The sequence below is a fragment of the Crotalus tigris genome, unplaced genomic scaffold (assembly GCF_016545835.1).
Source record: "Crotalus tigris isolate CLP2741 ecotype Arizona unplaced genomic scaffold, ASM1654583v1 scf7180000017847.2079705, whole genome shotgun sequence".
In the NCBI taxonomy this organism is placed as follows: Eukaryota; Metazoa; Chordata; class Lepidosauria; order Squamata; family Viperidae; genus Crotalus; species Crotalus tigris.
In genome coordinates, this window is record NW_024096670.1 from 415,585 (window position 1) to 429,276 (window position 13,692).

Sequence of the window (13,692 nt, forward strand, 5' to 3'; positions counted from 1 at the left end):
AAGAGCCAAGGTTGCCCACCCCTGCTCCAGATCAATATTTCTGAATCTTGTCACCTTTAAGAGGTGTAGACTTCTAAGACCCAGAACTGATGTCCTTTCTAACTCATTTCTGTATCAGTCTGATTATTATGATTTTTTTTTGTAAAAAGTAATATATACATTCAGATTTATTTTCGTATTCAATTTCTCCTAAAGGGTACATTCTGAGCAGGTTTTCTCCTCAAATATGCATTTTTCTATCTCACTTTCCCTGAAATATTACTTTTTCTCCTTATTTGTTACTGAACTGTAGAATTTAGAGAGATGTATGGCTCAAAACATTTCTCCTGAAGTGACTGGAGTTGATGGACTTGTTCTTTGTGATAGCATAATGTTTTCTTGATACAAATCACACTTTTTGGTGATAGGACCACAGACCATTAGAATTATTCTACTAATATGATTGCTAACGAGAGCTGGTGCTGAGATTGCCATTGTATCATGTTTGACTCCCATCCGCTAAAAAAATACTTATCTTGCGGCAAAGCACATTCCAGAAAGTCTTTGATTTTAAAAAAAGTAGATTTATGTAAGAATCTTTCTGATCATTTCCATTAAATGCATTTTTAGATTACTATTTTGTTGTTTATATTTTCAAAATTTTAAAAAAACTGCTCTGTTTACCTGTGATTCCCCTGACTCAGTAAGATTTTTGTGATGAAATAGGAAAAAATAAGGTCTATTTAGCCATTCGTGAAGATGTTTTCTCTCCAAAGTATAAATTCCAGAATAAGTTGACCTCATGATTTGATGAATTCCCCATTTTTTTAAAAAACAAATGGGGTTTATCTCAGTCGTGACTGATTCCAAAATACCCATTTCTTCTTTAAAGAGATAGAAAGCCAACAATGGAATTAGGAATAAAAATCTTGCTTAAATCATCCTTGAAGATTTTGATTTGTGATATGTTCTTACAGCTCTCTGCACTAATTATAGAATGCTTTGTCTTTTCAACGGCGGATTAAAGTTTTAAAAAAACACCTCCTTTTTTTAAGAAAATAAGTCTAAAAATAAAGCCTTTTGATCAATTCTGGGTCGGCTGCCTTTATTCCATGTTCAGTGTGTGAATTTCCTGATCCCTGAAAAACGAAGCATTTTTGTGCAGCTGATAATTCAAGAATATCAAAGACGAAAAATTCATTTGGGTCCTGAGACTCCTTAGGTCTTAGGTCTTAGAGGGAAAAAAAATGCAGAACACCCTGGGAGTTGTTAATATTTTATTTATTTATTTAGAAGGGGCGTGGGTGGCATTGGGAATGAGAAAAATGAAAAAAAAAAAAAACCCAGGAAAAAAAAGATAAGTTAAGGCTAAACCAACTTGCCTTTTGGATCTGGAGGTGTTTCTTTGGACAAATGCATGCACGGTGCAAAAAAAAAAAAAAAAAAACACAGCAGACCCTCTCCAAGGTACCAAGGTACTTACTTGCAAGCTGAGTGCTTGCAAGTAAGTCTCCCACTGCTGGCAGAGTTAATTGGACTAATTAAGAGGAAGGCAGGAACGCCTTCCAATGCCTCCGAAATTAAATCTGGTCATCCGCTTAACATCTTAGCAACTATTCCTGCCTCTCTGCCAGATTCCTCATCCCCCCATTCCTGAAGGAGGTTTCGTGCAGGATCTGGAGGGGTATTTCTCCTAAAAAAAACCCCCTCTCCAAAATTAAGAAGAAACAGATCCTCTTTTGGGGGGGATGAAGCAAGAAAGACACTTGCCAACCTCATTATTTCTCAATCTGGTGCACGTTTGCCTGGGTAAGTAGCGCCAAACCTCTCAAAACTACGCAACTTTGGAATCAGGATTTAAGCTTCGGGTGTCTTCTGGCTAATTGCAATTTTAAAAACTGAGGAACGGCATAAATAGCATAAATAGCAAGGTGACTTGCTGCTTCCTTTCCTTCCTTTTGGCTGCTGATATATTTGCAACCTGAAATAGGCTGGGTTTGTTTTGTTGTTGTTGTTGTTGTTTTAATTAAAAATAAATAAATAAATTAAGGATTGAATGATATTTTAATGGGCTTTTCCTCTTCTCTCTCTCTCTCTCTCTCTCTCTCTCTCTCTCTCCCCTTTGGGTTCCGCTCTTCTCTTGCAGCAAGTAAGTAATTATTTTCTTCAAGATTTGGGGTAAAAGCACCCCTTTAAAAATTCAAGCATCATGGTTTAAATCCCTTAGGAAATTGCTTGGAGGTTAAAGTTGCTGAATGGAATATGGTTCCCTTGTGCAGTTCAGGGGGATTTGATGAAGTTTGATTAGCAAACATTTTGGGGGCATAGACTACGCGGGTCTGCGTTATTTCCTTCCCTTGTGCCTAACCTCTCTTTGAATTTAAAACATTGCCAGATGCATAGCAATTTGTAGTGTTAACGGCGTAATAATGCAAGTGGTTTTTGAGATGTTCAGAGCTTTCTCAAATACGAAGGGGTGAATTACACCAGCATATCTGAGGGGTTGAATTGGGCTTTGTGCACAGAAAAAAAAGAAGTCCCTTCACCAACTTTCCATATAATGAATGTTTCTCCCTTGAATTCTGTTTTCTCTTAACTTACAGCTCAGGCAAATTATGCACCCTATTTCTTTGACAATGGAGCCAGCAGCAATAATGGGAATATGGCCCTCTTCAGCCTCTTAGAAGATACAGCTGTGGGTCAGTGTGGCGATTTTGTGTATTTGTTGTGTGTTTAAAGACAGAAGTGTTGAGGTTTTGTTTCTGCACCGTTTTTGTTGGGACTGTAATGGCATTCTTTCCAAGTTGGGATCCTCTGGGTATTTGATCCAATTGTATTGATTCATCCTGACTATCCTTCATGTGAAGGTTTCCCTTCATTTTATCTGCACAACAACACTTCTGAGTTTTTTTATTATTATTATTATAAATTTTTACAATTTTACAATAAAAAACCCCTTCCCCAATCCCTCCCAACCCTCCCCAAAACCCTCCCTCCTTCTTCCCAGAGCTGAATACAGGGTTAACTAGAACTTAAAAGGAAAAGCTTTTAAACTCAAATAAACCTCAAACAAATATAATTACATTCAATAAACGAATTATTAAGTACTTTAACTCCATTATGTATGAAAAACAGAAAGAGAAAAAGAAGAAAGAAAAGAAAAAAAAACCTTCTTCCAATACTATCCTATTAACAACCATACCACTATAATTAAATTTAACATTAAAATAATTTCTTTGTCATTACAATCCTACCAATTTACCATTATTTTATTTTATCTATAATTCACAACTTCTGTTTCTTTCACAATTAATAAACCAATCATCTCCCTAACTTAATAACATTACAAAATATCATATTTCATATAAAGTAAATTAATTGGAATCTAGTCCGCCATTAAAATATTATAAACTTTAAGTATAAATTTAAGTATAAATTATTCAGAAAGCTAAACAATATTTTCTAATACCATACTTGTATTATATAAAGTTTATCCATCTTTCTTTGTCATCACAATCAACACACATATAAGCGTTACTTATGCCATTGAAATTCCCTTATACATATTTAAAACAAAATATTCCTTTAAATACTCCTTAAACACTTCTGAGTTTTATTGGACTTAAAAGACTGCCCCAAATTCACCTAGAAGTTTCCAGGGTGGACTGAAGACACAACTTCCTGCTCCTGCTCCAATACTTTAACATCTACCCCACACTGAGTTGCTAACAGCTTCCAGTATTTGTAACTATTTCCCAGCAAATTCTGTGCCAGTCTAGAAAAGAATCATAGAGTTATTGATTATCTTGCCTTTTGTATTGAACATCCTTTGATAGTGGTCAACTTAGGCAGCCTATCAAATTTTGTCTCTATCCATTTTGTACTCTACTACCAATTTACATTATCTTTCCATGCAGTCATGCGTACGTTTGCGATTTCTGGATAAAGTTGTTGCTGGTATTTGCACGCTGTTTTGCGGAACAACCCATCCTGATTGGAATAAATTATTCTAGAACTCTTTTCAGTTTTCCTATCGGAATGGCTGGCTTCAGATATGGTGCTAAAACCCAACCAGACTAATCATTTGAACCTCATACATGAACCCAGTCTTTATTTCTTCTGGATCAATATGAGTGGAAAATTTAAGGGTTTTTGCTAAATATTAGGGCTCTGTGAAGTTTCGGCAGTGCTTCATTTAGATAAAGCTTTAAGCAAAGCGTTTTTTTTTCCCAAATGTAATCCAAAACAACCATTTTTCTTCTCATCCACAAGGTATCTTCCAGGTTTGGAGACTGAAGCATAAAGTATAGAGAATCATCTTCTGGACAGTTCTCCCAGTTGAGGCTGGCCATCTTTATGGAAAAGCTTTTTCCATGCCTCTGAGTTCTTCTAACTCTTCTCCACTGTCCCCATTTTAGAGGACACGGATGGAGGACATTTTCTCTCTCTCTCTCTCTCTCTCTCTCTCTCTCTCTCTCTCAGTAACCATCAATTATCAGGAGGTCAAGTGTGGGAAAGGAATAAAGGACCTTTTAAGGGAATGCTGCAGGGAAAAAAAGTGGGAAAGATCATTTTCCTACAGTGTTAGCAAAAGTGCTTCCAGGCTGAGAGACTGTAAAGATTTTCCAGCCTGGAGATGTCTCAGCCTGGAATCCTTTAGCATGAAGGACGTCCACATGGATGCCTTCAGTGAAGTCTGTTTACAATCCTGATGTCTCCCAACACTGGTCCATAAGTATTTGAGGATATTAGGGGACTGGAGGCTAAAGCATATAAGGAACGGCTGCTGGAATTGGGTATGTCTAGTTTAATGAAGAGAAGGATGAGGGGGGGACATGATAGCAGTATTCCAATATCTCAGGGGCTGCCACAAAGAAGAGGGAGTCAAGCTATTGTCCAAGGTGCCTGAAGGCAGGACAAGAAGCAATGGATGGAAACTAATCAAGGAGAGAAGCAACCTAGAACTAAGGAGAAACTTTGTGACAGTGAAAACAATTAACCAGTGGAACAACCTGCCTCCAGAAGTGGTGAATGTTCCAACACTGGAAGTTTTTAAGAAGAGACTGGACAGCCATTTGTCTGAAATGGTAGAGGGTTTCCTGCGTGAGCAGGGGGTTGGACTTGATGACCTCCAAGTTCCCTTCCAACTTTATTATTATTTTTTATGGATCATCGCACAGTCAGCCAGATGTTCAGACTGGATTTGGCATTTTGTCTGCCTATCGAGTCCTTACCCAGGACCTGGGATAGGCAGATGTGGATGTTTGATGGTATTACAGATATCGTCACAGGATGGAAGCAGTTCCTAGTAAGGCCGCCTTTTGCAATTGACCAATGGCAAATTTGTCAATGCCAATGATGATCAAGTGGTGCTCCAGTTGTTTTGGGATGCACCCAAGGCACCTATGACTATTGGTACTACCCTTGCTTGCTTTTGTCACAGTCTTTCTATTTCTATTTGTAGGTCTTTGTATTTTGTTATCTTCTCTAGCTCTTTCTCTTCTATTCTGCTGTCTCCAGGCACTGCCACGTCCACTATCCAGACTTTTTTGTCTTTCTTATCGACAATTGTTAAGTCTGGGGTGTTATGTTGCAGGTGCTTGTCTGTTTGAATTCTGAAGTCCCAGAGCAGTTTAATTTTATCATTTTCTATGACTTTCTCTATTTTATGATCCCACCAGTTTTTGCTTACAGGCAAATGATATTTTTTGCAGATCTTCCAATGCATCATTGTTGCTACTTTGTCATGCCGCTGCTTGTAGTCAGTCTGTGCAATCTTCTTGCAACAGCTTACTAAGTGGTCCACTGTTTCTTCAGCTTCTTTGCATAGGCGGCACTTACTGTCTGTTGCTGTCTTCTCAATTTTGACTTTATATGCATTTGTCCTTAAGGCTTGGTCTTGTACAGCCAGTCTTCCAAAGCCATTTTTTCTTCTTCAACCATCTGATGTACTTGTAGCATTCCACACCCACCTATTTGCCTTGGTAGATATTATTATTATTATTATTATTATTATTATTATTATTATTATTATTATTATTGTTGTTGTTGTTATTATTATCCACCTGGCTTTGTCAAGTTGGACTGGATGTACCTCTTCATGTTGACAAAATAAATCAAATATTTTCAGGATCCAAATGTCTATGGAGATTTTCAGTCATCCAGGTCATGGCTGTCCCAAAGATGCTTTTCCAAAAGGCAACTGGACTTCCTTCCTTCCTTCCTTCCTTCCTTTATTTGAAAATGTTTCATTTCTCATCCAACAAGTTTCTTCAGTCCAGGATCCAAATTGCTTTACTGAAATCTAATTTCATACAAGTGTAAATTCACAGAGAATACAGTAATTTCTGCCATAGTCATACAGTTGACTCTGGAACAAAGAGCAAAGCATTTTCTTGCAGTAGTAAGTCTTCCAGTCAAGCTCAAATCTGGGAGCCTACATGGATATTTGGCTTTCCTGAACACAATGTAGGAACCTTTTTGGAAGTGGATTGTTCTTCCCTTCTTCTTGAGGCTTAGAGAGAATGATTGGCCCAAAGACAGCCAGCTGGGTTTGTGCCTAAGGTAGGACTACAATTCATACTCTTCTGGCTTCTGCCCTGACACCAAATGGGTTCCATTGCTTTTGCTAGCCCAGGGGTAGGCAACCTTGGCTCTTTTATGACTTGTGGACTTCAACTCCCAGAATTCCTGAGCCAGCCATGCTGAGGAGAAAGGGAGAGGTTTCCAAGCTGTGCCATGCTGGCCCAGGAATTCTGGGAGTTGAAGTCCATGGGTCATAACAGAGCCAAGGTTGCCTACCCCTGTGCTAGCCTTACCTTCATCTGGGATTGACATGCCTAACCATCAGGTACTATCAATCTCTGCTACCAATTCCTAGCATCTGGTTTCAGAACATAGAATGTGCCCACCTTCTGGGGACCGCTGGTTTGGAAGAGGGATCAAAGAGGCCATCTACATTAAGATTTAACAGCCCTCTCTCAACAGAGCGGAAGGGATATGACACCATCTATCTCCTGTTTACCACACTGTCCTTTTAGCAGTTCCAGGGTGAATTTAACCACGGTTAAGTTTCAACACCATTAAATCTTCACTGATGGACAAGGGAGAGAGGTTCTCTGCTCCATCGGTGGAGACTCGTGAATGTTTTTCTCCAAGAGTCTTGCTTGGAGATAAGATAAAAGATAAGCCTTCATTTTAATTTTCTCTTCTTTTCAGCGAGAGCTGCCAAGGATAGATTTTTAATTGGTGTTAATTCTATGCTGGAGAATGTTCTCAGAGTGTTAATGATATGGAGAGTTGGCGCTGAGAGGGTGTAAAAATTATCAGCTAGACACCGTCTGAGCTAGGATAGAAATAGAAATCGACCTCTCCAGTTTTTATTAACATTTTGATTGCATGCAACCAGCCTAGCATCAAATAATCTACAGGAGGTCACCTCAGCAAAATAAATAAATAAATAAATAAAAGAGGCTGGAAAAACTAGTGGATTCCATTGGTCTGTAACTGAAGAACAATTTCTTCCTTTTTTTAATGAGGTCATGCAGATTAACTTTTCATATTCTCCAGTATTTTTATCGTATTGCTAAGCAAACCACTTCAATGCAATGAAGGTAAAACATTTCCACTTCCCTGCGAGTTTTAGGGTCAGTCAATCAATCAATCAATCAATCAATCAGAATAGAGCTGGAAGAGATCTTGGAAATAACAACAACAACAACAACAATAATAATAATAATAACAATAATAATAATAAAGTTGGAAGGGACCTTGGAGGTCATTGAGTCCAATCCCTGCTCAGGCACCTTACACCTTACATCATTTCAGACAAATGGCTGTCCAGTCTCGTCTTAAAAACTTCAAGTGTTGGAGCATTCACTGCTTTTGGAGGCAGGTTGTTCCACTGGTTAATTGTTCTAACTATCAGGAAGTTTCTCCTTAGTTCTAGGTTGCTTCTCTCCTTGGTTAGTTTCCATCCATTGCTTCTTGTCCTGCCTTCAGGCACTTTGGAGAAGAGCTTGACTCCCTCTTCTTTGTGGCAGCCCCTGAGATATTGGAACACTGCTATCATGTCCCCTCTCGTCCTTCTCTTCATTAAACTAGACATACCCAATTCCAGCAACTGTTCCTTATATGCTTTAGCCTCCAGTCCCGATCATCTTTGTTGCTCTTCTCTGTACCCTTTCTAGAATACAGTTCTAGTTCAACCTCCTTCTCAAGCAGGAGACCCTATACCATTTCAGACAAATGGCTGTCCAGTCTCTTCTTAAAAACCTCCAGTGATGGAGCACCCACAACTTCTGGAGGCAAGCTGTTCCACTGGTTGATTTTTCTCACTGTTAGGAAGTTTATTCTTAATTCCAGGTTGCTTCTCTCCTTGATTAGTTTCCATCCATTGTCTTGCCTTCTGATGCTTTGGAAAATAAGTTGATTCCCTCTTCTTAGTGGCAGCCTCTCAAATACAGGAAGACTGCTATCATGTCACCCCCAGTCCTTCTTTTCTCTACACAGATAGGCCATACCCAATTCCTGAAACTGTTCTTCATATGTTTTAGTTTCCAGACCTTTAATCATCTTAGTTGCTGTTCTTTGCACTTTTTCCAAAGTCTCAGCAACTTTTTTGTAATGTGGTGACCAAACTAGATGCAGTATTCCAGGTGTGGCCTTGCTAAGGTTTTATAAAGCAGTACTAATACTTTATGTGATTTGGATTCGATGCCTCTGTCTTTCACTATTGCACTGTTAAAGATCTCTCTAGCCACCCACAAGTTTTCAAAAACTTCCTATGAGGACAAAATGTGTTGTCCCTGTTGCCAGTTCCAGTTCTGTTTGGTTTTTTTTATCACCTCTGTCTGTTTTGGGGAATATAAACGTCTCCCAATGATTCATGCACTCTTGGATGGTGCCAAAATAAAGGAAGGAAAAACAATTTAACACCAGTCCAGCTCTGGATGACTTAACCCTGCCTGATTCTTTAACTAGGGACAACTTGAAAACAACTTCATGAAGATGTAGCAGGGGAAAAAATGTGTTGGGAGGACATTTTTGTGGTCTGGTCAGCTGTAAGTACTGAAGTGTCCTTGAATTTCCCAATAAATGGATAAAGTCAATTCTTTAAAATATCTTATTTCTGTAAGTCATACTTCTAACACTGATTTGATATTAAGATCGTCGGACAATCCATGGTTACGAGAGGCTTCCCTTAGTTGCATTTCACCCCATAATGTTATTTCTTGCTTGGGGGTCAGGAAACATGCTGAAGGTTAGGATAAGGTATCAATAAAAGATAATATTTGAAGCTCAGGGTTGAAATGAGGGCTCCTTGGTGTTCTCTAATCTTGGTTGTTTCATTACCCAACTAGGTAATATTATCAGTGTTGTTTAGGATTAGGATCATCACATTAGAATTATGATTGTATATAGACCCTTGTCCATAATTTGTCTTGGAGATAAGACTTGCATTTCACACTATATTTTTTTCCTCCATCTCTACATGATTGAACAGCTCAATTAATCTCCATGAGATTCAAACTGAGAGTGAGTCTAAAACACATCTCACCATGCTTGATCTACAATTTTTGGTACATACCTTGATTTATCTCCTACAGCATTTTTCTACCCCATCAAAATGAGGTTCTGAAACGTTCCTTTGTTGACTGGAAAGAAATTAGGCTTGGCTAATTTGGACAGGAGTGTCTTTGGATACAAATGTTCTCCAGAGCTTCAGCTGACCGTAAGAAGTTCATCAAAAGATTGATGAACCATTTCAACTGGCCTCAATTATCTGGGAGATAATTTCTTACGAAGACATCTCATCCGGTTCCTCTCATTTTGAATGTCCTGATCCAGCTTTATTTTTACTCAGGGTATTTTTTAAAATAATAATAATAATAATAATAATAATAATGGACAATTCTAAACTGAGCCATTAGAAGACAAGAACAAGAGAATCAGTGTGGTGTAGTGATCAAGATATGGACTGACATCACGGAAATCCAAGTTGAAATCTACTCTTGAGATATGGAAGCTCACTCAGTCCAACTTATCTCAGATAATTATAGTTGAAAGTAAAACTATGTGGAATGAGTTCCGTGTATACCACCTTTAGTTCCATCCAAATACTAACCAGCCCTGACCCTGCTTAGCTTTTGTTGAGATCAGTCAAGTTCAGTTGGCTGGTGGGACCAGTGAAAGCAGTATGGTGTAGTGATTAAGGCATCAGGCTAGGATCTGAGAGGCCATGAGTTCTAGTCCCATCCTAGACAGAGAGACAGCTGGGTGACGTTGGAGCAGTCACACCCTCTCAGCCCTAGAAGGAGGAAATGGACAACCCCTCCTAAAACTGCCAAGGCAACTGCTTTGGCAAGAAAACTGGAGAGACATTTTCAGAGAGTGGCCAAGAGTCAAATCAGACTTGATGGCCCAGAAACAATACCTGGTCAATTAAATGCTATAGAAGTAATCCAAAATAGATGGAGAACATTAGAACTTGACTTTCCAGAATGATGGGCATTACAAATTATTTATTCTTATAATTTCCATAACAACTGTCTTAACAATAAAATAACAATGTCAACTCTGAGCAAAAAGATTTGAGAAGCTCTACAAAAAAAAAAAACCCACAAAACCTCTCGCTGTTGTAGGTACACATGTTTATACACTAAATGGAACAGATCCAGAAGGAGATCCGGTAACCTATGGGCTGACCTTCGAAGCAGGTTCAAAGAAATACTTTGCCGTGGATGAAAATTACGGAAATGTTACCCTGATTGCGGAGCTTGATCGAGAGGTAAAGTGCAGAAGGATCTTTCTGAAAAATCTTACTTTCCCCTGGGCTGTGGTGGTGGTGGTGATCTTGGTGTGAATTAGGTTATTTAAAATTCAAAAAAGGATGGAGCTGAGAAAATCAGATGATTAGGTACTTCCTATCATTTGGGAAAAGTTCCCCAGAGATCTAGTCTACAATTCTTCTCCTTGTTACATTCATATTTGTTATTCTTGTCTGCTGACAGGAATGCTCAGTCCATCTGTAGTCTCAAGTGGCATAGCCCAAATGTAGGTTTATTGTTAAAATAAATATTCAGAGTTCCCTTATCTGTTATAGAGCCCTGGGCATTCTAACTTCAATTGCTACCAACAGTTGAATCTATGAATAATACACCCAGCATAAACAGAATCTAGTTATGACAAATGTTTGTGTTATTTTTTCATGGCTGCCTCCTTTTGAAGAGTAATTTGGATTATTTGGCTTTTTTATGACAGGTGGACTTCAACTCCCAGAATTCCTGAGCCAGCCATGGGGAAAGGGAGAGGTTCCAAGCTGAGCCATGCGGGCTCAGGAATTCTGGGAGTTGAAGTCCGCAAGTCATAAAAGGGCCATAGTTCCCCTGTGCTGGCTCAGGAATTCTGGGAGTTGAATCCATGAGTCATAAAAGAGCCCAGGTTGCCTACCCCTGCACTAGAAGTAAGCCCCATTCAACTTACAGGACCTGGTTCTGGGGAGACACTCAGACACTATGTTGTGAATTTGCACTATAGCATTGATGTTGTGGGGTTGCATTGCTCAATTTTCGTTAAACCCAAAGTAAAGAGAAATGAGCTGTTCATACGTTGTAAACCATTTCTAAAATGCCTCCTTTTCTTCCTTAGACACAAGACGAGATTGAAGCAGTCGTGAATATTTCCGATGGCTTAAGTACAGTGAGTATATCAATAGAAAATGTGCTTTCAATAACTACAGATGTTTCATTTCATACAGAGGAAAGTGTGCTTCACACCTCAGCAACTCAGCAACTAAGAGGATTAAAGGCCTGGAGACTAAAACATATGAAGAACGGCTGCAGGAGTTGGGTATGGCAAGTCTAAAGAAAAGAAGGACTACATGATAGCAGTATTCCAGTATTTGAGGGGCTGCCACAAAGAAGAAGGGGTCAAATTATTCTCCAAAGCACCAGAAGGCAAGACAAGAAGCAAAGGATGGAAACTAATCAAGAAACAACTTAGAATTAAGGAGAAACTTCCTGACAGTGAGAACAATTAACCAGTGGAACAGCTTGCCTTCAGAAGTTGTGGGTGCTTCATCACTCGAGGTTTTTGAGAAGAGACTGGACATCCATTTGTTCAGAATGGTATAGGGTTTGTTGCTTGAGCAGGGAGTTGGACTAGAAGATCTCCTTCTATCTCTATTCTGATTGATTGACCTTAAGCCCTGTTCTAAGATGACTAAGTTCTGGATCCGGTCCCAGCCTTTCCTTTGCCTAGCCTTGTATTATCTGGGTCACACATCATTACTTAGGTTGCGATTCTGAAACTGCAAATTGAATCACCCCATATCTATTTTCAAATTTGGCTGACAATGAATCATTGTGTTGTTCTCTGGATCGCTGCCAGGATAAATCTGTTAAGCTGATTCCATAGCTGTTAATTCAATCCAACTTCTGACTCCCAAAATTCACATTAGGAGGTCTTTGTAACAAAGAGCTGTTGAGCTCAAGGAATCAAAGAAGATCACTGCAGAATAACATTGTCCAGGCAATATCACTACATGCTCCAAAATTCTTTGAATTGGTTGATACTTATCTCTTTGGGTGAAATAGTTCGGTCCAATGTTCTTCCCTGTCCACTGTGTCCATCCTATCTCAGTCTCTTTAATTCAATCACTCGTTTATTTGGTCTTTAAAATTATTAAGAATCTAAATTTTTTTTCCATGTATACATATATGGAGTGTGTGGACCATGGATGGGGAACCTGAAGTCTTCCTGATTCCTTATTGATCTACTGTCTGACTTGACATGAAAACCCAGTTCTAACTGGGCTGTGTCCTTACATTCTTGTTGAAATAAATATCACGCCAGGTATCAAGTAATCATATGGTTGGTTTAACTTTGGCTTCATTACAAAGTGTGAAGTTAGCCATTACCATTTTCCACTTGTGGTTTGTAGCTTAGTATTGTGTGTGATCTCTGTTCTGATGGCTTTGTCAACAGTCTAGTATAGGGATAGGCAACCTTGGCTCTTTTATGACTCGTGGACTTCAACTCCCAGAATTCCTGAGCCAGCCATGCTGAGGGGAAAGGGAGAGGTTTCCAAGCTGAGCCATGCTGGCTCAGGAATTCTGGGAGTTGAAGTCCACGGGTCATAACAGAGCCAAGGTTGCCTATCCCTGGTATAGACCTACACCCCTACATATACATAACATATGAATATTAAACACTGTCCATCTTGAATATATAACGGAAGGTTCACATGTTCAACTTTAGGTGGCAGAGAAGGTCAGGATCGTTATAACAGATGCAAATGACGAGAAACCAGAATTTATCAACACGCCTTACATCATTCAAGTTCAAGAGGTTGGTGGAATTTGTTTAGATTCTTGTTTAGCTGGAATGACGATGCTTCGTGAGGGACATAGCTACTAAACTAATATAATAGCCAGTTTGTTATAGTGGTAAGACGTTGATCTAGAAACCAGGAGACTATCGTTCTAGTCCTAGTGGATTACTCTTTTCTTCCATTCCATCTCTTGCGGTTGTCGTTCTTGCTTTCAAGCCTAATTCAGCTCTTTTCTGGATTTTTTTCAGAACACCCCCGTAGGGAGCAGCATCTTCCAAATTGAAGCAGTGGACAGAGACACCGGTTCAGGAGGCAGCATTAATTACTTTCTGCAGGTAAAGCTGCATTCAGATTGTGGAATCTTTCGGCTATTCCAAACT

At 39.1% G+C, this 13,692-nt stretch overlaps 1 protein-coding gene across 1 annotated transcript in view; it reads left to right on the plus strand.

Moving 5' to 3' along the window:
• Positions 1 to 1,430: 1,430 nt before the first annotated feature.
• The window catches only part of CDHR1 (cadherin related family member 1), a 46,352-nt gene continuing 34,090 nt past the window's right edge, over positions 1,431 to 13,692 (plus strand). Inside the window, 7 exon segments of the mRNA XM_039343350.1 lie at positions 1,431 to 1,788; positions 2,126 to 2,128; positions 2,583 to 2,678; positions 10,623 to 10,768; positions 11,629 to 11,679; positions 13,240 to 13,329; positions 13,561 to 13,647. Coding sequence (XP_039199284.1) covers positions 1,728 to 1,788; positions 2,126 to 2,128; positions 2,583 to 2,678; positions 10,623 to 10,768; positions 11,629 to 11,679; positions 13,240 to 13,329; positions 13,561 to 13,647 — 534 coding nt within the window. The 5' untranslated portion in view covers positions 1,431 to 1,727.